The sequence below is a fragment of the Squalius cephalus genome (assembly GCF_949319135.1).
Source record: "Squalius cephalus genome assembly, chromosome: 25".
Lineage (NCBI taxonomy): Eukaryota > Metazoa > Chordata > Actinopteri > Cypriniformes > Leuciscidae > Squalius > Squalius cephalus.
The window spans coordinates 5,788,896-5,810,664 of NC_137146.1; the positions used below are offsets into that span (position 1 = coordinate 5,788,896).

The 21,769-nt window shown below is 35.8% G+C and overlaps 2 protein-coding genes across 2 annotated transcripts in view; one reads left to right on the forward strand and one right to left on the reverse strand.

The window, feature by feature from the left end:
* LOC307153547 (epidermal growth factor receptor) overlaps window positions 1–8,780 on the forward strand; it is a 28,194-nt gene extending 19,414 nt beyond the window's left edge. Inside the window, exons 15-27 of the mRNA XM_079863067.1 lie at window positions 268–425; window positions 772–810; window positions 1,022–1,163; window positions 1,241–1,363; window positions 1,564–1,662; window positions 1,745–1,930; window positions 2,870–3,025; window positions 3,162–3,237; window positions 3,758–3,904; window positions 4,308–4,405; window positions 5,336–5,503; window positions 5,616–5,685; window positions 6,206–8,780. Coding sequence (XP_079719193.1) covers window positions 268–425; window positions 772–810; window positions 1,022–1,163; window positions 1,241–1,363; window positions 1,564–1,662; window positions 1,745–1,930; window positions 2,870–3,025; window positions 3,162–3,237; window positions 3,758–3,904; window positions 4,308–4,405; window positions 5,336–5,503; window positions 5,616–5,685; window positions 6,206–6,504 — 1,761 coding nt within the window. The 3' untranslated portion in view covers window positions 6,505–8,780. The remainder of the gene's footprint in view (window positions 1–267; window positions 426–771; window positions 811–1,021; window positions 1,164–1,240; window positions 1,364–1,563; window positions 1,663–1,744; window positions 1,931–2,869; window positions 3,026–3,161; window positions 3,238–3,757; window positions 3,905–4,307; window positions 4,406–5,335; window positions 5,504–5,615; window positions 5,686–6,205) is intronic.
* A 229-nt stretch (window positions 8,781–9,009) lies between these two features.
* rmc1 (regulator of MON1-CCZ1) lies at window positions 9,010–21,104 on the reverse strand. Its single transcript, XM_079863637.1, has 20 exons — window positions 20,898–21,104; window positions 20,342–20,418; window positions 19,868–19,952; window positions 19,715–19,771; window positions 18,613–18,699; window positions 18,382–18,522; window positions 16,745–16,848; window positions 16,554–16,643; window positions 16,341–16,446; window positions 15,206–15,314; window positions 15,012–15,056; window positions 14,875–14,928; window positions 14,668–14,796; window positions 12,507–12,613; window positions 12,296–12,415; window positions 12,080–12,157; window positions 10,842–10,946; window positions 10,675–10,743; window positions 9,533–9,758; window positions 9,010–9,418 (listed from the first exon to the last, which is right to left on the reverse strand). Exons 1-20 carry the CDS (start codon window positions 21,090–21,092, stop codon window positions 9,339–9,341), a joined length of 2,064 nt encoding a protein of 687 aa, XP_079719763.1. The 5' UTR covers window positions 21,093–21,104; the 3' UTR covers window positions 9,010–9,338.
* Between the last annotated feature and the right edge of the window lie 665 nt (window positions 21,105–21,769).

Here is a 21,769-nt window from a genome sequence, read left to right on the forward strand (position 1 = left end):
CCTTAACCTAACTTGATGGTGTAAATAATCAGTGAGTGACACCTAAAAATCACACGGCTTGTTGAGGGGAGGTGTGCTATTACTTTTCTGATAAGTCAAACTTGCAATTTCAGCCTGGCAAAAAAATCTATCATCAAGACTAGGACAATCATCACTCACATTTTCCTCAGAAAATGACCAAATCTGTGTGTAAACTAACAATGATAAGAGGTCAGACCTATGAAAGGGTTGCAATGTGAATGTGGTTTTCTGTTTCTCTCTTTCTAGGGAGCCGATCAGTGCACTGAATGCGCTCACTTCAAAGATGGGTCGCACTGCGTCGCACAGTGTGCTCAAGGTGTGCTAGGCCTTAATAACCGACTTGTGTGGACGTACCCAGACAAAACCGGACAGTGTCAGCCATGCCATCCTAACTGCACGCAAGGGTAGGAACAAGTTAATCCTTATTGGATAATAATGATTATAGTTATTTTGTAACAATTATTATTATTATTTTTACACAACTGGTATATTATAATTATTCCAGTGTCTCCACAAACATTGAGATTTTTATTACATTACAAAGTACATCATTCTGAGTATAATATAATTATTATTAAAGTAAATTGAATTAAAATATTATTATATGTATTATTATTTAAATAATATAAATGATTTGTATTGTTATTTATATTTTGGTTTATGGTTAACAGAATCCAGTTGGTTTAAACAAGCAGAAATACAATACAATTAAGGGGTCACACTAATTTTAAAATGTTTATGTTATTATAGGTGCAGTGGACCAGGACTGGAAGGTTGTGAACCAAAAGGGTACAGTAGTTTATGGGCTGTTGTTACTAGACTACATAAGTCATTAGATAAAATGCTAAATATGTAAAAGTAAAATTTAGTTTTTACCTGTTGAATATCAGAGTTTCACTCAAAAATATGGAAGTAAAATGGGTCGCAAATGCGGTTTCATTTGCTGACTTCATTTTAAATGTGTTTTATGAAGGTAAATGATCTGATATGCTCTCTCTAGCTCTCACATGCCTGTAGTGGCGGCTGGCATTGTCGGAGTCATGCTGATGATTATGGTCCTCATCCTTTTCATCTTCGTCATCTTCCGCCGACGACACATCCGACGAAAGAGAACTCTACGGCGCCTCCTTCAGGAAAGAGAGGTAAGCCCCAAAAGTGTCCAACAGATTAAACAACTTGACTGAAACCCCAATCTAACCATATTTACATGATTCTGCAGTTGGTGGAACCGTTGACTCCCAGTGGTGAAGCTCCCAACCAGGCTCTCCTTCGCATCCTAAAGGAAACAGAACTGAAGAAAATAAAAGTCCTTGGGTCTGGAGCATTTGGCACAGTCTTTAAGGTACGTTTATGAATAAAAAACACACTAAATTATCAGGCCTAATAAAGCTTTGATGTATTAGATGTGTATCTGAAACATTTAAAGTCAACAGGACATCAAAATGGACCATATTCACACACACACTATATTTTCTCCTGAATTTCCTGTTTTAAATGACGGAAGTTGAGAACTTAAAAAAAGTTACATGTTTTTCCTCCTAGGGATTGTGGATTCCAGAGGGTGAGGGTGTGAAAATTCCTGTTGCTATCAAAGTTTTGAGAGAGGTCGCATCTCCCAAAGCCAACAAAGAGATCTTGGATGTGGGTATCATGCCATGTTTACTCATGATTAACAATCGTCCCTAATAACCTTGCATTTAAAACTTGTGTTTTGATGTTTCAGGAGGCATACGTGATGGCCGGTGTGGATCATCCTCACGTGTGTCGTCTGTTGGGAATATGCCTCACGTCCAACGTCCAGCTCATAACCCAGATTATGTCTTTCGGCTGCCTACTGGATTACGTACGGGAGAATAAGGATAATATCGGCTCGCAAACTCTGTTAAACTGGTGCGTGCAGATCGCCAAGGTGAGTTTAAAGTTGTGTGTGTCCTTCTGTATGTCAGCTGTTAACCCTCAATATACAAAAATATTTCACTGCAATTGTTAATGTAACAACCATTCAATTTAACCAGGATAGTAACATATTTGTGTGATATACATGTGTGAAATAGTTATTTAAAGTCTAGAAAGTAACTCCAAATAAAAATTCCAAGATGCATAATTCTGTTTGCTCTATATATTTACTCTGTATATTAATATATTTGTATTCTAGGCACATTACCGTTACATATACCATTATTGTCTCTTATGCTGCACCAATACTGCATTTATTTAGTATAAAAATATAGTAAAACAATTTAAAATAACTATTTGAATATATTTTAAAATATAAATTATTCGTGTGATGCAAAGCTGAATTTTCAGCATCATTACTCCAGTCTTCAGTGTCACATGATCCTTCAGAAATCATTCTACTATGATGATTTGCTGCTCAAGAAACATTTCTGATTATTATCAATGTTGAAAACAGTTGTGCTGCTTAATAATTGTGTAGAAACTGTGATACTTTTTTCAGGATTCTTTGGTGAGTATAAAGTTCAAAAGAACAGCAATTGTGTGAAATGGAAATCTCTGTTTACATGATAAATGTCTTTACCGTCACTTTTGATCATTTAATGCATCCTTGCTGAATAAAAGTGTTAATTTCTTTTGATTACAAACAATAGTGTATAAATCTTGCATAAACCTCGTGCATAAATAAATATTTATGTGTTGAAAATGATGTATAAATAAATAAACTAAAAGGTCCTGCGCTCACAACACTCTCATAAATAAATTCCCTGCATTTCCTCTTGAAAACAGCAAACTAGTGATTCTGAAAGTGTCTGGGAATCAGCTGATTGGACGCACACAGCATTGATTGACATCTTTGGAATTTCAAAAACATTTTGACCCTTCTCAACAGGGAATGACCTACTTGGAGGAACGTCACCTGGTCCATCGTGATTTAGCGGCCAGGAATGTGCTGGTGAAGACTCCTAACCATGTGAAGATCACTGATTTTGGCCTGGCCAGACTCCTGGGTTCAGACGAGAAGGAATACCACGCTGATGGAGGGAAAGTAGGTCATGCATGAACAATCCACTGATTCACAGCGCGAAAACAATACCGATTCAAAAAGCATGTAAACTGAAATGCATTTCCATGTGTATATATTTGTTGATATTTACAAGAAAGTATTAATTTAAATGTTTTAGGTGCCTATAAAGTGGATGGCTCTTGAGTCGATTCGTCACTGGACTTACACTCATCAAAGTGATGTCTGGAGTTACGGTATGTGCTTATCTCTACATATTATACAATACGAACTGCATTCATTATTACTCTCAAGTCAGAATTGTGAGATAAAAAGTCACAATTATCATTTTTTATTCTGTGGCAGAAACAAGCTTCCGTAGATCATGGGCAAAATGGTATAAATCAATGCAAAAGTCAACATACAGGGGTTCATCAATTCAAATATTAATGCTAATTCAGTTTTTACCCGATAGCCACTAAAACGGTGGTGTTTTTGCAAATAGCTAATGCATTAGCTATCATGAACTACACTACGTTAAACAAGATTAATAAATGCTGTAAATGTTCATTTCTCTACATAATACACGTTGTATAGATGAACAATTCAGTAGTTAGTGTATTATAAATGAACATGAATTAGTAATAAACATAGTATAGTTATAAAGTAGTGTTAACCTAGATTAATAAACATTGTTAAAAACATTAATATCCAATGCATTAACAAATTCAACTATATTGTAAAGTGTTTATTGATATATTTACCTGTCCTCTTCAGGGGTCACTGTCTGGGAGTTAATGACATTTGGATCCAAACCGTACGATGGAATCCCAGCCAGAGAGATTGCAGATATTCTGGAGAAGGGAGAGCGTTTACCGCAGCCATCCATCTGCACTATAGACGTGTATATGATCATGGTCAAATGTGAGTGCTAATGTTGCAATCATAATTCAAAATGTCACATGGAAGCTATAATGTGGCTATAAATACAAGTATTGAAAAATCCTGTCATAGGCATTACAAATATAGGTAACAGCTTATTTCGATGGTCTACTTTAGACATTCTACTAACTATAAGTAACTTTGCAACTACATGTTAACTTATTCTACTAACCCTTACAGTCTACTGATACTCTAATGAGAGTCATTTCACATGTAGTTGCAAAGTTACTTATAGTTAGTGTAATGTTGAAAGTGGACAATTGAAATTAACCCGAATATAAACATTTCAGATGAACATGATTTGTATGTAACATAATTGCATAATATGTAACAGCATTTGAAGGTCAGTTGACATGAAAGAACATACATTTCTATCTACATCTAGGTTGGATGATTGACGCTGAGAGCAGACCTCCCTTCCGCGAACTTGTGTCAGAGTTTTCAAAAATGGCCCGAGATCCGTCTCGCTACCTTGTCGTTCAGGTAGTTTTCATAAAAAGATCTGTGCTTTCCTCCTGGGAATGAAAAATACAAATAAAATCATATTTAACTGACTACTTTTGCAATTAAATAAAGGCATAAAACGTACAAAAAATAAAAATGCAAGAAAATTATATTAAAATGAAATTTATTTAATAGGTTTTCTACTTTTTATTTAATGTATTGTGAACAGTAATATACAGTTTCTGAAAAAACAGCAGTACATATTTTCTTGACTTTATGATTATTGTATTTTCAATAATTATGATAAATGATTTAAAATATTTATGAGACTTTTAAACTAAATTTGAAAAGTTTAAATATAATGAATTCGCATAAAAGTATTATCATTAACCAATTTTTGACAATTATTTTTTTTCAATAATTACGATGATTTATTTAAACTATTAGTTATAATTTTGAACTTAATTATAAGTTTAAATATATTCAAATGTATTCAAATAAGAAAGGTTTATTAACAAGTGTTTGCCAATTATTGTTTATTTTTTCTCCAATAATTTATATTTTTTATATTTAAAATAAATTTGAAATGAATTTTAAGTTTAAATATATATTTTTTTTAAATTCACATAAGAAACAGTTTTATCATTAACCAGTTTTTGCCAATTATTGTTTTATCTCAATAATTATAATTTTTGAAAATGCTTTTGACAATTTTGAGCTTAATTTTAAAAGTTTAAATATATTAAAAATTACTTCACAAAGCAAGCAAAGTTTTATCAATTACCAGTTTTTGCCAATTATAATTTTTTCTTAATAATTTGTATTTTTATATTTAAAATAAGTTTGAACTGAATTTTAAAAGTGTAAATATTTTAAAAATGTATTCACATAAGAAGAAAGAAATTAATTCACATAAGAAGATTGATCATTAACCAGTTTTTGTTGCTATTAATTTTCCATTTGACCCAGGGAGATGATCCCACATACCAGCCCAGCCCGACGGATTCCAAGTTCTTCCGGTCGTGGATCAGCACAGAGGATATGGATGGTGTGGTAGATGCAGAGGAATACCTGCTGCCCAACAAAAGATTCTTCAACCAGTCGACACAACCAGTGTCTGAGTATCACAATTCAGCCGTCAGTATCTCTGTCTCACACCTGGACTATGCATCATTTTCTATATAAGGCAATTACCCTTCATTAGACATGATGCAAGATGATTCATTCATGTTTTGTGTATTGTTTTAAGGACAACTATACGAATGGTGTGATGTTACGCTACATTACGGACCCCACGCATAAAGACCTTATGCTGCCAGGTAATATGTTGAATTACTTTAATAAGCTTTAAAAATGATATATATATATTTATTTAATAAGCTTTAAAAAAAAATAAAAAAAATATATATATATATATATATATAAAATAGTATTCATTAATATTTTTAATTATATTTTTAATATAATATAATATAATAAATAATATAATATATTTTTTCATTTAATATTTATATATAACTTAAATTAAAAAAATCTGTTTTAGTAATTTTTTTGCTATAACTTTTCAGTTAATGCCAAGGCAACATTTCTAATTTTCAGTTTAATTCAAATTTATTTCCTAATTTTTATATTTTATACTTTATGTCAGTTACCGACAACAAATTGTAGCTTATACTATAGTATAGATGGTTACACTCCATGTCAACTTACCAAATATTGTTTATGTCAACATCCCATATATTAGGCAATTAAAGTTCTAATCTCATAATTTTATTTTTGCCTTTATATGCAATTAATATTGTTGTTTCATCGGCACATTTCATCTTCTCTTTCCCACAGAGTACATGAACCAGGACGTGACTATATCAAGCAATATGATCAACCCAAACTACGAGGGTCCGGCCCGTAGACAGACAGAAAACGGATATGTAGACACGTACGGCTGTAAACCCGAGGGTCCGGAGTACCTGAACACGTCCTGCTCTACTCTACCACGATCCCCGTGTGCCAGTCTGGATAACCCCGACTACCAGCAGAACTTCCTACCCTCTTCCACCAGCGACGTCATTTTCCTTCCTGCAACCGAGAACTTGCACTACCTGGGACTTAGCAAATCCATGCAGTCTCACGTACGTTAGATAGACAGGACGAAAATATGAATTGCACTGCCTGAACTTCTAGGAGTCACACACAACATGTGTTAGTATTGCAGCTAGAGTCACGTCGCTGTAAGGACGTCCGGAAATGCTTGAAGGCGACTGCCGTAATGAACTTCTTCTCGAAAGGAAGAATGTATGAGACATTAAGCTGTGAGTAATGTGTTGAATGTCAAGCTAGAGCACATTTCAGTATTTCTCTAGAATGTGAGTAATTAATGCTTTTGATGAATGTTGCCGTCTGATGTAGCATAACTTAATTTATTGAACCCAAATCAGCTTTTAACACTTCATATTGTTTAACTGTTGTCATTTTTAATGTGATTTAGTAATTAACCCTGGGTAGTATTTGTAAATGCTGGGTTAACATTAAACTAGCTAAATAACATGGATTGGACAAGTTGAGAATGTGAAAAGCACACGACCGGTTTTAATTGCTGTCAATTAAAGAATATCAACATGAAATGGTGCTCGCAACCCCCATTTTACTTCTGAGATATACACTATCATTCAAAAGTGTGGGGTCAGTACGATGTTTTTAAAGAAATTATTTTTAAGATAATTAAAAACATTAAATTGATCAAATTGATCAGACAGTAAAGACATTTATGATGTTATAAAAGATTTGTAAATGTGTTTTTTTAAACATTCATTAAAGAATCTTAAGCAAATGTATCAGTTTCCTCAACAATATTAAGCAACATTGATAATAACAAGAAAATGTCTCTTAATCAGCATATTAGAATGATTTAATGTGACACTGAAGACTGGAGTAATTAGGAATTGTTTTTTATATATATAAATAGAAAGGTTATTTTAAATTGTAATAATATTTCACAATATTACTGTTTTTAATGTATTTTTGATCAGATAAATGCAACCTTTGGTGAGCAGAAGAGAAAAAAAATCTAACCGACCCCAAACTTTTGAATGGTAGTGTAAATCTGAAAGATGTGTGGCAGAAACTCATTATACTGTCATTGATTGATTGATTGATTGTGAAAAATTGGGCGTTACATACCAGAATTGAGTCAGAAGGTTGGAAAGGAGGATCTCTTGATGACTGGAAAGGAAAAGGTTAGTCAGATGTCGGCTGAAAAGGAAAGTTGTTTAAGAGGCAGAGCCAATTTGGTCACATTTTGGTTAAAGATTACAAAAAACAGGCATGTTTTTATTTAGAATAACCTGCACAAATGATTTATGCACAATAATGGGAGGAATGAATAGTGTGAACATCAATTTGGCCGTCATGTTGACTTCTGAAACAATAAAAATATTCAAGCACAGTGTGAAAATCCCTCTGATGTACCAGAACTGTCTGGGTAACAACAGAAAAGCTTGTAAATATAACATACGCTTTGAACAGTTAAGAAATATGTAATTATGTCTACAAGTAAAATTCAGACACGATGCATAAATGCTACCCTCTCAATTAAGGACCCTTGAACCCTAGACTGTACTTAATGGACTCTCAAATTAATATTTCAACTGACCATCTACATTTGGTTTTAATAATTTAACACCTGGGCCTTAGAGAAAAACACTTAATATTAATTGAAAGAAATGCTAAAGGGCTAAAAGGCTTTTTGATGTTTTTCATTCTGCTTTAAACAGCTGAGTTAACAAATCAGACTGCTTGTTTTCTGTCCCCTGAGACACATTCTCACAAGTGTGCACTTATCAGACGATCTACTTTTACATTTCAGGGGAAAAAACAGGCCATTATGATATTTTAACTCTGCAGGGTCCCATCAATATTGAATTAAGCTTTACTTACAATTTGTTGGAAACACCCACTACATTTTAAATGGCAGGAAATGTTCAGAAAACGCTGAATACATTTTTGATACACTTTATTTTGATAGTCCACTTTAGACATTCTACTACTAACTAGAAGTAACTTTGCAACTACGTCAACTAGGAGACTTTTAGGGTTAGTAGAATAAGTTGACATGTAGTTGCAAAGTTACTTATAGTTAGTAGAATGTCTAAAGTGGACTATCGAAAACCAAAGTCTTAATGCAAATTCAACTTCAAACCTGCATCCACTGCGAGATCCCACAAAATATCTGCATCATTTTAGTATGTAAACATACTTCATGTAGCTCTATCTTCATGAGATCTGTGCAGATCTACTGCATTATGCACCTGTGAATGTCAATCGTTTTAGAAATTTAGCAACATCAACATGTGGTTTAAATCTGTATGGACACTTTGTTACGTCTCAGTGTTGTTAAATTAAATTGTGTTGAAATGTGATAATGAAGTCTTGTGATGTGGGCTCAATTCAGTTATTTAATATATGATTGCCAGAGGAAATCTGTGTAGACAGAATGCTATGGCAACTCACAGGTAGGGCAGATAAGATACTAATTACAAATCCCAAAGATCTGTAGGTGGTAGGGTTGAATGATAGCAAAAATGTTAAACCTAAAACAATCGATTGACCAGTAAAATCTCACAAAGCAAATAAAATGAACAAATAGTCACTATTAACATATATTTATTATATATACTGTAAAAGCTAGACATTTCTTTTTCAAATATTTACATGATCAAGCTTCACATACAGATCATTAAGTTGAATCTTGCAACTTGGCGATTTTAGTAACTCTCCATTGAAACCAATATGTTACTGCGTTATCCTCCTAAACCCATCTGTACTTCATGGCAAACATGCATAGAAAAGACAGTTAAGCGTCTCTTTTTAACACTAGACTCGCTCTAGTGTTTGTATGAGCTTCATACGGATGGTTTTCATTTTGCTACTCAATTCCTTCTGGTTAGACCATCGTTTTAGCAGTTACCGTGGTCCTTCACGCCGTGGCTTGTTTCATCAAAGCGTTCTCCCCAAACGTTTCCTTAAAGAAGACAACGTGCTCCTCACAGTGCTCTCCTGGAACAGGAAGATGATGTCAAATGAATTCCAATCATGTGCTGATATTTCTGCTCTCATCAAGTTTAGCCCCATTTCGTGAGCACGCATCAATCATTCATCAAAACCACCTACCTTGGTTAAAACCAGGATTACCACGTAATCGCATATTCCTCTGCTCGAAGAAGCGGAAGATGGTGTAGAACAACATTGTGTTGTTTGTTTGCCGTGCAGCGTCCAGAAACTTCCGAGCGGAGACGTTGTCGTGGCCACCAACGCTTCGGATGAAGCGCAGAGCGGCTAAAACCTGCTGCTTGGACAGAAGAACTTCCACAATCTCATCATTAGCGGTGGACAGCCTCTGTGATACACACAAAAACACACGTCAATCACTCACAGAAAGCCAAAATGAAGCTTGATTCACCGCTGGCAAAATGGGCTTTCAATAAAACTTGGCTGTCTATGCAAGTAGAAAGGTGGAACAAAACTGAAATCAGTGCTACCTGACACAGAAAACAGAGAAAACGGGCTGTTTTGCCTTTTGCCAAATAGATAGGAAAACTTCAACACCCATAATGCACTGGGTGTGTTGCCGTCTGAGGCCACGCTCACCAGTCTGCTATGATGCTCTAATACCGCCTTGCTTTAGTAGGAAATACTCTTAGCAAACGTTTAGTGGGAGTGAGTTACTTTTGGTTTCCAGTGAAGGATCCTACAGAGCCCCTAAAGGGACATGCTGGTGGAAAAGAATATGAGATGGAGTAAAAATAATGTCAACTCTCTAAACTCTGTAAAACTCTCCCAAACTCTCTCGGGGGAACGCAACATTTTGCGAGCGAATGCAAAGTTTCTTGTGGGAACATTTGCAAGAGAACACTAAAGCACTGCTAAGTACATTTTCCTCCCATCTCATTTTTTTTTTTTCTTCACCATGTCCTTTTAGGCGCTCCGTAGGATCCAGCGCATTGTAGGCAGTGGCTAAAGACTGCAAAGAATCATAAATATGGAGAGAACACTGTGACGGAAATCTGGAAAACCTCCAAGTTTGTAGTCTCTATTTCAAACTGGATGACCGCGAACAGTGTTTTAGGCCAAACAGAGGGGGGAAAACTAAAAGAAACGCTAATTGTTGGTATATTTACTCGACCTATCTTAGCTGGCGCAGCGATTATCCATAGTGTTTACACTGCCTCTGGCGGTCAGTAAGAATGAAACAGAACTTACACTTTAAATCATCTAAACTGAACATGCATGCGAGTAAAAAGCGGTTTCTGTACCTTGAGCATGTCCAGAGAAAGCTGGTGAGCAGGAGGATACGTGCTCTCCAGAGACAGCAGCAGACAGGCCTAGAAAAGCAGAAAACATGAGCCAATAAGAAGCCATTATTGAAGCATATTTAAGAACACTAATTTAAGACACTGAGTTTGGAACGTGGAAACCTCACCAGTGGTTTGGAGTCGCTCAGGACGTGATACTGGAGAAACTGGTGCAGCATGTAGAAAAGATTGTGATGGACCAGAGTTTTGATAACCAGCTCATACAAATAGTGCTGGAAACGAAAGATAAAGAAAGAGTCACTGTATGTTACACACACAACACACTCAAAACTTGCTGTGACAACTAGGCAATTTTTTACTAAATAACGCAAATTTCACCATATCCAAACATATCAAACCCAAATAGATAAAAAGAAATCAAGCTTAGTAATTTTAAAAGCTTTGAAAAATGTTTATATATGAATTCTAAGCCTTATTATACTATATTATTTTGAACAAAAATTGTTCACATGTAATGCATTAAGTGAACAGTGTTTATTTGAGTATTATTTATATACTACTAGTATTTCTTTTTTTTTAATTAGCTTTTATTTTTACATTATCACTTAAAATTTGAAGTTAACTTTTAATAATGTGCTTTTGTCATTTTTAAGTTAAATTTCTATTTAGCTTTTTATTTATTTTATTTTTAGTAATTTTAGTACTTAAACTTGTTTTATTTAGTTGATACTTAAGTTTTTTCATCTAATACTTATATTTTATTTTAGCTTTATTTTAATAAACAAAAACTGTTAGTAATAGTAAAGCCTCTCTCTCCCACAACTTTTTTGCTCCCTCCACTGTCCTACAAATAAAGTCTAAAATGCTCATAAAAAAAAGTTTAAAGCCTTAAGCTATGTTCAATTATTGCACCGAAACCCAATTTGTTCCAATGGGGCTGAACCTGCGGTCTCCAAGTTTCTCCAAATGACAGTAATAGTCATTCATATTATGTTCAAAGGCATAGTTTATTTATGGAACGCCCCCAATATAAAAGATGTTGAAGGGTTAAGCATAACGCTGGAAGCCACAGCAAAGATTATTATCAGTTACTGAAGAAGCTCAAGGCTGAATGTGTCTAAGCAACTGCAACGCCTAGCAAAACATCCAACAAACACCTGAGGGTCAGTTTAAGGTGAACCGGAGATACAACTTAGTTATACCAGAGCTTATAAATGAAATGAATGGTTCCGAGTGACATACCAACATACTGTATGAAACTACTAGCTACGATTAATGTTTAGCAATGTTTACATGTAACAGATCCATTCAAGATTTATAGCTTGTACTCTGAATTGGTTCATAGGTATGAGATGTTTCTAGGTAAAAAAGTGATTTCCTAAAGACCTCATTGTGTTGTTTATACCTGAACGGGGATTTGACACTGGTTAAGGGAGCGAATGTACTCCATGAGAACGGCGATGATGAATTTATGCTTCACATCCTGTTCAAAGAAGACAATTTAGAGCATTAGAACATTATCACAACATTAGCTTTCCTTTAGACTGAGATTTTTGAGACCTATAGAACTAAAGAAAAAGTGCACAATTGCCTTCTGAAACGTAATACAATCCTCGTTTACCTTCTTCTCGGTGAAGTCCGACAGCACGTGTGTGTACATGTCTGACTGGTCTATCACTGCCTGTGTCCGGACGGGCCTTTTATAAGTAGTGCTGGAGCGGCTGGGCCCTGACTCCATAGCCTGAGGAGAGAGAAAAAAACAGGCCATTTTTACAAAAATAACATTTTCTATGAACACCACAGTCACACGTACATACATGGAATATACTGACCGCAGTGTACGCTTGCTCTGCGTCCAGGTATTCTTTGTACACTTGGTTGAGTTTATCAAACACTGTAGCCACCACAGAAAGGTTCCCTTTATCGCCACCTATAAGCACTGAAGACCAAGACAAGCATTTATTAAACAGGTGGTATAATCTCCTTTTCACAAGATGTAAAATAAATCTCTGATGTCCCCAGAGTGTGTATGTGAAGTTTTAGCTCAAAATACCCCACAGATATTTTTATATAGCATGTTAAAATTGTCACTTTTTGAGGGTGAGCAAAAACACACCGTTTTTGTGTTTGTCCCTTTAAATGCAAATGAGCTGCTGCTTCCCGCACAGAGGGCGGAGCTTCAACAGCTTGTGTCCTTTTACCTCACACAGACATGCAGTGAAAATTTCAAAACCTTTTAGCCTTTTATGTTCAAACCGGAGTCAGACAATAGCCGCGTTTCCATTGCCCTTCAAATTGCGCAAATTGAAATTGCGAATTGAAAATACGCTCAATGGAAACACGTCAATTTCGCAAAAACTCCCATTTATCGCAAAAAAGTTTTAGCGCTCGCATGAGGTGGTTTTTCAGGCAATTCGAAAAAGGAATATTTCGCAAAACAGCAATGGAAACAGTTTTTGCGCATTTACAGGTCACCTGACTTAGAAGGCGCGGTGTGTTTGGACAGAATACGAGACAGTTCTTGAGAAGAAAGAATGACAGAAATACCTCAAAGAAATGCCACAATCAAGACCTCGGAGCAGAAATGAGGGAGAAACACCCAAAAACTCCTCATATGTGCCGCTCACAGTTTAAGGGTCTTTCCTTGCCATTAATGCTTGGATAACACGCCTACGTTTCCTTCCATTAATAATAATAATAACGTCTAGTGCGGTACGTGGCTGTGATATATACATAAACTTACCAACGCCCGTTGCCATGACTTATCGCGAGAGGAAAAAATGACGTTTTAGTCGCATAACATCGGTTAATGGAAACACCATCATTTTGCAAAAGTTTTTTGTCGATATTTAGGAAAAAAATAATAAAAATTCGCAAAAGTTTTGCGTAAATCTTTAATGGAAACGCGCCTAATGATGGAGAGACTCAAGAAGAAGTGACAACATGTAGACAACATCTCTGATTTTATGTAGCTTATGTGTAGTTATCTTCTAGTCATTGATTAGCATATTCTGTCTTGATAATCTATAAATCGTGTTCCGGGGGCGGGGTTTATGTAAATTTTAGGGTTGGTGATGTCACTAACCCGGGAGGAATGTCGTGTAGTCTCTACCAGCCGTATGTTTTAGTCCTTAAAAAGCAATTTCTTTAAAAGAAAATATCTCCCTTTGCTTTGAACTTTGAGCGTCGTAACTTTGCAGATGTTGTTTATGCTCAAACAGCAACATTACACACTAACTAAAGAAAATTACACACTAAAGTTAGAAAAGTGAAATCATAATCAACCACCCCTTTAAATATTATCTAACATATACTGTCACTGGGCCTGCCCTGTCGCGAAACCAACTTAGGTTTGTAGCAAATTTGCATAATGCCAGCTGATGTTTTTCATTGGCTGCCTGTGAACAAAGACACGCCCTCACACTGTAGTTTTAGTTGAGGCCTGGAAGAGTTTGGTTTGTGTTGTCACCATGTTGAGAAGACGCTGTTTTCTGCTCTGTGAAATCCACTTTGCTGCACTTCCAAAGAATGAGACTTATGGTAAAACCAACACCATGTTCTTATCACTGTGTATCAAGTGCTGAGGAAGATCCAGAGCTGAATTTCAGATATAGGAATGGGCATTTAGTTTCTGACACGTACTATAAGCGGTCGACCAATCACAACAGACTGGGCTTTCTGACCAATCAGAGCAGAGTAAACCAATCAGAAAAGAGTAGACCAATCACAACAGACTGTGCCATCTGACCAATCAGAGCAGAGTAAACCAATCAGAGCAGAGTAGGCTCGTGGAAAGGAAGCGTTTAGAGAGACTGAATCCTTTATCGAACCGTTTCAGACACTGAGAAAAGAGGTGATGCTGCAATGTATATTATGAGAAAATAATTATTCCTATTAGGAGACCTCCAAAACAAAATTAGGAACCTTTAAAACAGCATAATAAGGGCACTTTAAAATTATAAGGTATTTTTACTACAGTGGTCTAATGCTTACTTTGTGAGCACACAGACAAGATGACCATTTTGCAGTCTCGCCTCCGCAACAGGAAGTCCATAAGTTTGCCTTTATCCTGCAGGAGATTCAGCGTGGGCTGGAGCTTCACCTGGAGGTACCACAGATATCCTGACGCACAGAGAACATATCATTACTCTCAATCACAACATAGTTTTGATTTGATTTGTGCATTGTTTAGTAAAGTACCTTCGCTAGCACTGATGATGATATCTGGTTGAAAAACACTCCAGGAAGATGAATCTTGAATGTTAAGGAAAAATTTGAGAAGGTAAATATTGTATTGTGCATTTCAGTTTCAGTTTACAGTTCGTCCGCAAGGATACAAAGTTCGCAGGGCACAGGGGCCTGACTTGGAGCGGCCGCAGGTCCTGTAAGGGTGTGGAAAGAGAAATTACCTTCTTTACACTTTCAGAGAAGAAACCAAATAGGTAAAGCTTGGAATAGTGATATCGTTAATCACTGAAAGTGAGGTGTCGCTTTGAAAATGAATTAAGTGTCTTGCTGAAACTCTCCTCACCTGTGAGAGGGATCTTGAAGGGGTTGATGGATCGCGCAGGAAGCACAGGCTGATGCACATTTACATTACCATCTAATTCCCTGAGTTTTATATCATAAATGAGTGAAGTCTGAAATGCAGAAAGACACAAGCATGACAAACAAGGTACAGAACAGATCAGTTCTTTATTTTATGCAGGTTTGCTAATAAGGTTATGCAGTACTTTTACATATTTATTAGGTAAACACAATACATCATTACCATCTTGGCAGATATTGGTTGAATACCAGAGGATTAGCACAGCAAAGCACACTGCTAGTGACAAGTTCATTATGTACAGTTTAAATGGATTAAAGTGCCCCTATTATGTTATTTTAAAGGTTCCTAATTTTGTTTTGGAGACTCCTACAATAGGTTCACATGCATCCAAGGTAAAAACACTTCAATTTTCTCATAATATACACTGCAGCATTACCTGCTTTCTCACAGTGTCTGAATTCGGTCCCTTTAAACCCCTCCTTTCCATGAGCCTACTCTGCTCTGATTGGTCAGATGGCACAGTCTGTTGTGATTGGTCGACCGCTTATAGCGTGTTTCGTTATCTAAACGCCTATTAGCATTTCTGAATTTCAGCTCTGGATCTTCCTCAGCACTTGATACACAGTGATACAAGTAAAGATGGCGTCGGTTTTACAGTTTCAATTTAAGCCCGAGTCCTCATCCTTTGGAAGTGCATTCAAAGTGGATTTGCTTTCAAAGCGCTGAATACGATGTCTTCTTGACATGTCGAAAACACGAACTAAACTCTTCTAGTCTCAGCTACAACTACAGTGTTTGAGGGTCAAAGTGGACATTGTTCACAGGCAGGCAATGAAGACTATATGCAGACATTATGCAAATTTGTTACAAACCTGCATTGGTTCATACAGTAAGTAAGACTAGAATTACCGACGACTCGTTTCAAGCAGTTCAGAATCAGTTCTTTCTTTTGGGAGACAATAACTCCATTTATCTGCACTTTAATCTTTATAACTTTGCAGACCCTTTACATTCACAAACAGCTATATTACACCCTCCATGAAAGGTAATGTCAGAAAAAGCATAATGGGGCACTTTAATATCATCTGATTAAAGACTGAGCACTTGTGAAACTCACCTGTGAGCTCTGATGGTGCACCACAACTAGATTATCCACCACGTTCAGTGCAAACTTGCCCGTGGTGTTTAGTTTGAGCACATGAGTCTTCTTACAGGTGCCTTCTCTGCAATTAAAACAAAGCAGGAACAGGTTAGAAAAACAAAAATGCTTAAATACAGATCTGAACATGGAAAAAAAGAAGGCCAGTAATATTGTTTAGCTCATTGTGACCTGGGCAGATGATAGAGGACCACCTCTGCTCCAGGACTGTTAGTGGTTCTGGAGTGATGCTTCAGGTACATCACATACAGCTGATCATAACTACAGTTGAGAGAAAGAGTGTGACTACTGGGCTTCATTCATTATTGCATTTTATTTCATAATCCAACATGTCATTTGTTGGCTCAAGTGCTCATACACACATTGTGGCCACTGCGATGTCACGTTCAGAGAGGCTGAGCTTGGCTGGTTTGGGAACGGCTGGCAGCTCAATCTCAAACTTGGACATCTTTGACATGGTCGCACTCTAAAGAAAATCATGTTAAGATTAGAGAAGCAAGTTTTATGATATAACAATCCAGTATCAGAAACTCAAAGGGGCTTTTCACACTGCGTTTAACCCCAGGTTATCGCCATTCTAAACCCTGCTTTTAACCCCAGGTAAAGGAACATTTCACACTTGTAATTTAAAAGCAGGATTAGCATTGCTTTTTGCCCAGGATTATGAAACCGTGCTTTGGAGTGAGGTTAGCACTATTTTTGCGCTGTTGTATATGATGTTGTATATAATGTTGCAGCCTTTGAGGGGAAAAAGGTCAAATAGTGACAGAAAACTCAACAAATGGCATTTTATTATTACCCTTATAGTCCGAAAAGCCCTAAACATGCGAGTACAGTCAGCAATATATAATATGAGGATGCACAAAGCCTGTATATAAACTGGATGCGTGGTGTGTTCATCCAATCAATGACACCGCAAATAAAAGATAGTATAGTAGTATACACTATAGCAGTGTATAGTGTGAAACAGCAGCTTATGAATATCCAGGATTAATTGATAACCCAGGGTAAATTACAAACAAGTGAAACGTGAAGTAAGATAACCCAAAGAATGACCCAGGGTTAAAGCTATGGTCTACGATTTCAAAGATTGTTCATTATTAATAACCTCGTTTAGATGCTGGTTATGGTTCTACAGTACAGTCCTAACAATATGAAGAGAAAAAAGAATGAAAAAAATCCATTCACTCTATTGGGTGTACAGCTGCAGAGAAGTTGACCAATGTAAGCTGTCCGGCCGGACAGCTTACATTGGTCAACTGCTCTCATCCAATCCCCCGCTCCTCTTGACGCTCGCGTCTCCACCCCACCGCACCCCACCCCGCCCCCCTCCTGCGTCATGAAATTTCGCGGGCAAGCAGCTGACAGTCTATGGTAGCTAGCAAAGTAGCATCAGCTGAGCAATGGAGAAAAAACAAACCAAAAAAAACGACGCTGACACGGCTGACTTTTTGTTGAGCAGGTAAGCATTTATTTTTTACTTTTATGGTGTGAGGTGTTACATAATAGCTTTTTATCAGTCTGACAACATGCTTATGCTGCCGGTCGGCATTGGAATGTTAGCCGTTTAGCATCGCCTATCACGGGTCAAAGTGATTATATTTCTTGAAGTGCTTGAATATATTTCAGTATATATTCAGTTTCTGTTCGAGCCGATCGGAATTTGAACAAGATGCGCCAATGTTTACTACCGGTGATCACAGCTTGACTGAGTGACGTTGTTTAGGTCGTTTCCCGGTGGGAGGGATCAGGTAGCACAGAAGGGAGGGGGGTGTGTGTGGAGGGGCGGGATGAGTTTTTTAAAACTTCACAACTGTCTCAGGCTTTCTCGACCGATTTTCAACATCGTAGACTACAGCTTTAACTCTTTCAAGTGTGAAAGCCCTAAAGTTACTGAGAAGTCAATCTGTTTTACTGTTGCCCTCTAGTGGTTCAAATCTGCAGATGCAAAACTCTTCGTGCTTGAAAGTAACAATAAACAAAAAGAGACCAAACTCACCTTGAAAGCAAATGGCTGCAGCACATTGCCCTGTACGGTGGTGGAAAGGAGAAGAACGGCCGTCTCTGGGCAATACATGTACCAGTTCACATTGATGCTCTGGCTCTTTAAGAGCTTCAGGGTTCGTTTATCAGGCAGCACCTGAACAGAGGACAAACAGGGATTCTGTATGACTTATTTTGCTTAAAAAAACGACTTCAGTTAATTTACTGATTTGATGTAAGATCTCACCTGATAGAATTCTATTCCCTGGTCAGTGACGAATACAATCTCATTCCAGTTGGTCCAACAAAACCCGAGAATACTGGCATTCTTTGTCTGAGGATGGTAAATGAAAATAGCAAAAATATGTATTATGTATTCAAAATGTCTGGTCGGTGCCGGTTAGATTTTTAAATGTTTTTGAAAGAAGTTTTACCAAGGCTGCATTTATTTGATCAAAACAACAGTAAAAACAGTTATTTTGTGAAATATTTGAACAATTTAACATTATTAAATCAAATTATTTAATAATAAAATAATTATTACACTTATTAAAAAAAATGTTTTTATAGCTTTTAAAATGTAATTTATTGCCGTGATGCCAAGCTGAATTCTGATCCTTCAGAAATCATTCTAATATGCTGATTTGGAGCTCAAGAAACATTTCATATTACTATCAACGTTTAAAACAATGTGCTGCTTAATATGATTTTTTCAGGATTCTTTGATGAATAGAACGTTCAAAAGGACAGTATTTTTTTAAATAGAAATATTTTGTAACATTAAAAATGTCACTTTTGATCAATTTAATGCATCCTTGCTGAATAAAAGTATTAATTTCTTTAAAAAAAACAAAAACAATGATCCCAAACTTTTGAACGGTACTGTATATACATAAATAAATACATATTAGGGCTGTCAAAAGATTAATCGCGATTAATCGCATCCAAAATAAAAGTTTGTTTTTACATAATATATGTGTGTGTACTGTGTATAATTATTTTGTATATATAAATACACACACATGCATGTATATATTTAAGAAATATTTGCATACATATACTGTATATATATTTATATAGTTTATATTATATATAAATATAATTTTTTTATATATAAATAACACATTTTTCTTAAATATATACATGCATGTGTGTGTATTTATATATACAAATTTAATTATACACAGTACACACACATATATTATTAAAAACAAACTTTTATTTTGGATGCGATTAATCACGATTAATCTTTTGACAGCCCTAATACATATATAAATAAAGAAAGCAAATGAAAACAGCACTTGACTTGAAAGGTGTTAACGTCAATCTTTGTTTGTTTAGGGATATACCTTGCACTCATGGGAGAATTCCAAGTGTGGATAGTCAGGAATAAAGTTTATGAAATCCTAAAAAAAAAAGGAAAGAAAGAAATTCTGTTAAAGGGAACCTGCAGACAATAGATGCATTTATTGCAACAGTAACCACCAATGAATGATACTCACAACTGATTTTGTAGTGCGCTGCACAGCTAAGATTTTGTTCCCCAATGAGAATTTGATGCACTTCACCTCTCCTTTGTCATCCATTCTGTCAAACAAAACACAATTTAAGGATCATTTCTAGTGTTGTTATAGTTAACTAAAACTATTGAAAATAGTTTTTAGTAACTAAAATAAAGCTGATATAAAATAAAATATAAATATTAGAGGACAACTTAAATGAAAATTAGAAATGTTGCTTTGACAACTAACTGGAATAAATTTCAGTTTAAGCATTAAATTATTAAAACTGAAATAAAAATGTATTAAAGCTATATAGAAATAATACAAATTTAAGTAACATTAAAATTAAACTAAATAAAAATAACAGCTAATTCAAATATTAACAATTACTCTACTTAATAATAGTAAAAAAAAAAAAAAAGTAAAATCATGCAAATGAGAATATAGAAAAAATGAAGAGTCTAGTTGACTTACCTGAAAGCCACTGAGCTCTTGTCATCTGGTCCCTTAACCACAACACCTGTGGCCCCACCAGACCGTACAGCAAACACCTACATCACATCAAACATGCACTATTATACTCATAAAGCATAACTCATCATGACAGATAACTAACATACACTTATGTGACCATTTACCCTTATACCAAAATGTGTTGTAAATGTGTTCAATGGAAGTACCATGATATTAATTGAAGCAAATTGTAAATACTTTTATACATGAATATAATTATATCAAATACCAAAGTATATGCAAAAGACTATGATATTATCAACTTATAAAACAATAAACCTGATGACTACCATACATGACAAAGTTATTGCACATAATACAGTTACAGTGAAAGAGTTAACATTAATCTAAATATTAGTATATTCGTAAACTAAAAAGTCTAATCCAGTTATGCATTAGGGTGCACTGAATATGATGAACACTGCATAGGAAAGCTGCCTATCGACACAGCATTGATTGATTTCTCTTTATATTGTCATGTAATTATTACACTTCAAATTATTAAACGTGTTCTCACCTGTTTATTCGCCTCGTCAAAAAACACATTGTTGACGCTCGACGCGTTCTCAAACTGCACGGGGTTTTCACTGAGCTCTAGATAATATTCGTCACTCATATCGTTTAATAAAGAGTCCTTTATTAATCCGCAGCGTTGTGTTTTTACTTTAGCTAGTGTTTCCACTTCCGCGTCCGTCAAGCGTGAGGCAGTCATGTGACGAGCAAGCGGCCACGTGACGTCATATGTAAAACTTATAAGACAGTATAACACGCTTTATTTTATTTTTTTATTTCAAAGTTTCATGTATTTGTCAGAGCCGTAATCCTATTTGGCGTTTTATCATACAGTACAACCATATTTATTTGATATCTTTTTATGTAGGCTAAGCAAACGGCTCAACTTTTAAAAAATACACTCTGCTCTTCGTTTCATGGACTTATCACACGACAGCACCGACTTTAATAGTTTAATTATTTTAAAGCTCACAGTTGATCAGATAATCTAATTACCCGAGTGAAAGAGATCCGAGTGTCAATCTAGTTTCATATTAGTGAGAGAGAAAGCGAGTGTTCATATTTGACAGCTTTACGCCAGACATAATAACACCCTAATGGACAGTATAGGTAAAACGGTCAATAAGACGAAATCACTGAGCCCACTTGCTCAGGGTAGCATGAAGGTTTCTCTAGAGGACAACATCTCAGCAGGTGAGATTGAGATTCAATTCGAGACTGTGATAGCCTACACAACATTGACCAAGGCCCACTGTGATAATGGAGTCCCACAACACCCAGAAAATTGTATATAGGCTACTGTAAAGTAGGCTATATACTTGACTTATTTGCATGGGCTAAGGCTATACAGTGTGTGTGTGTGGATCCATCGTTCCT

Bases quoted from the DNA above. Each gene is read 5' to 3' on its own strand.
- rmc1 (XM_079863637.1), bottom strand. From the start codon at position 21,092: ATGACTGCCTCACGCTTGACGGACGCGGAAGTGGAAACACTAGCTAAA. The intron at 19,953-20,341 runs GTAAGTCAACTA...TTTGTTTGACAG, and splicing joins AAGAGCTCAGTGGCTTTCAG to AATGGATGACAAAGGAGAGG. The intron at 12,416-12,506 runs GTCAGTATATTC...CTCTCTCCTCAG, and splicing joins CAGAGCAAGCGTACACTGCG to GCTATGGAGTCAGGGCCCAG.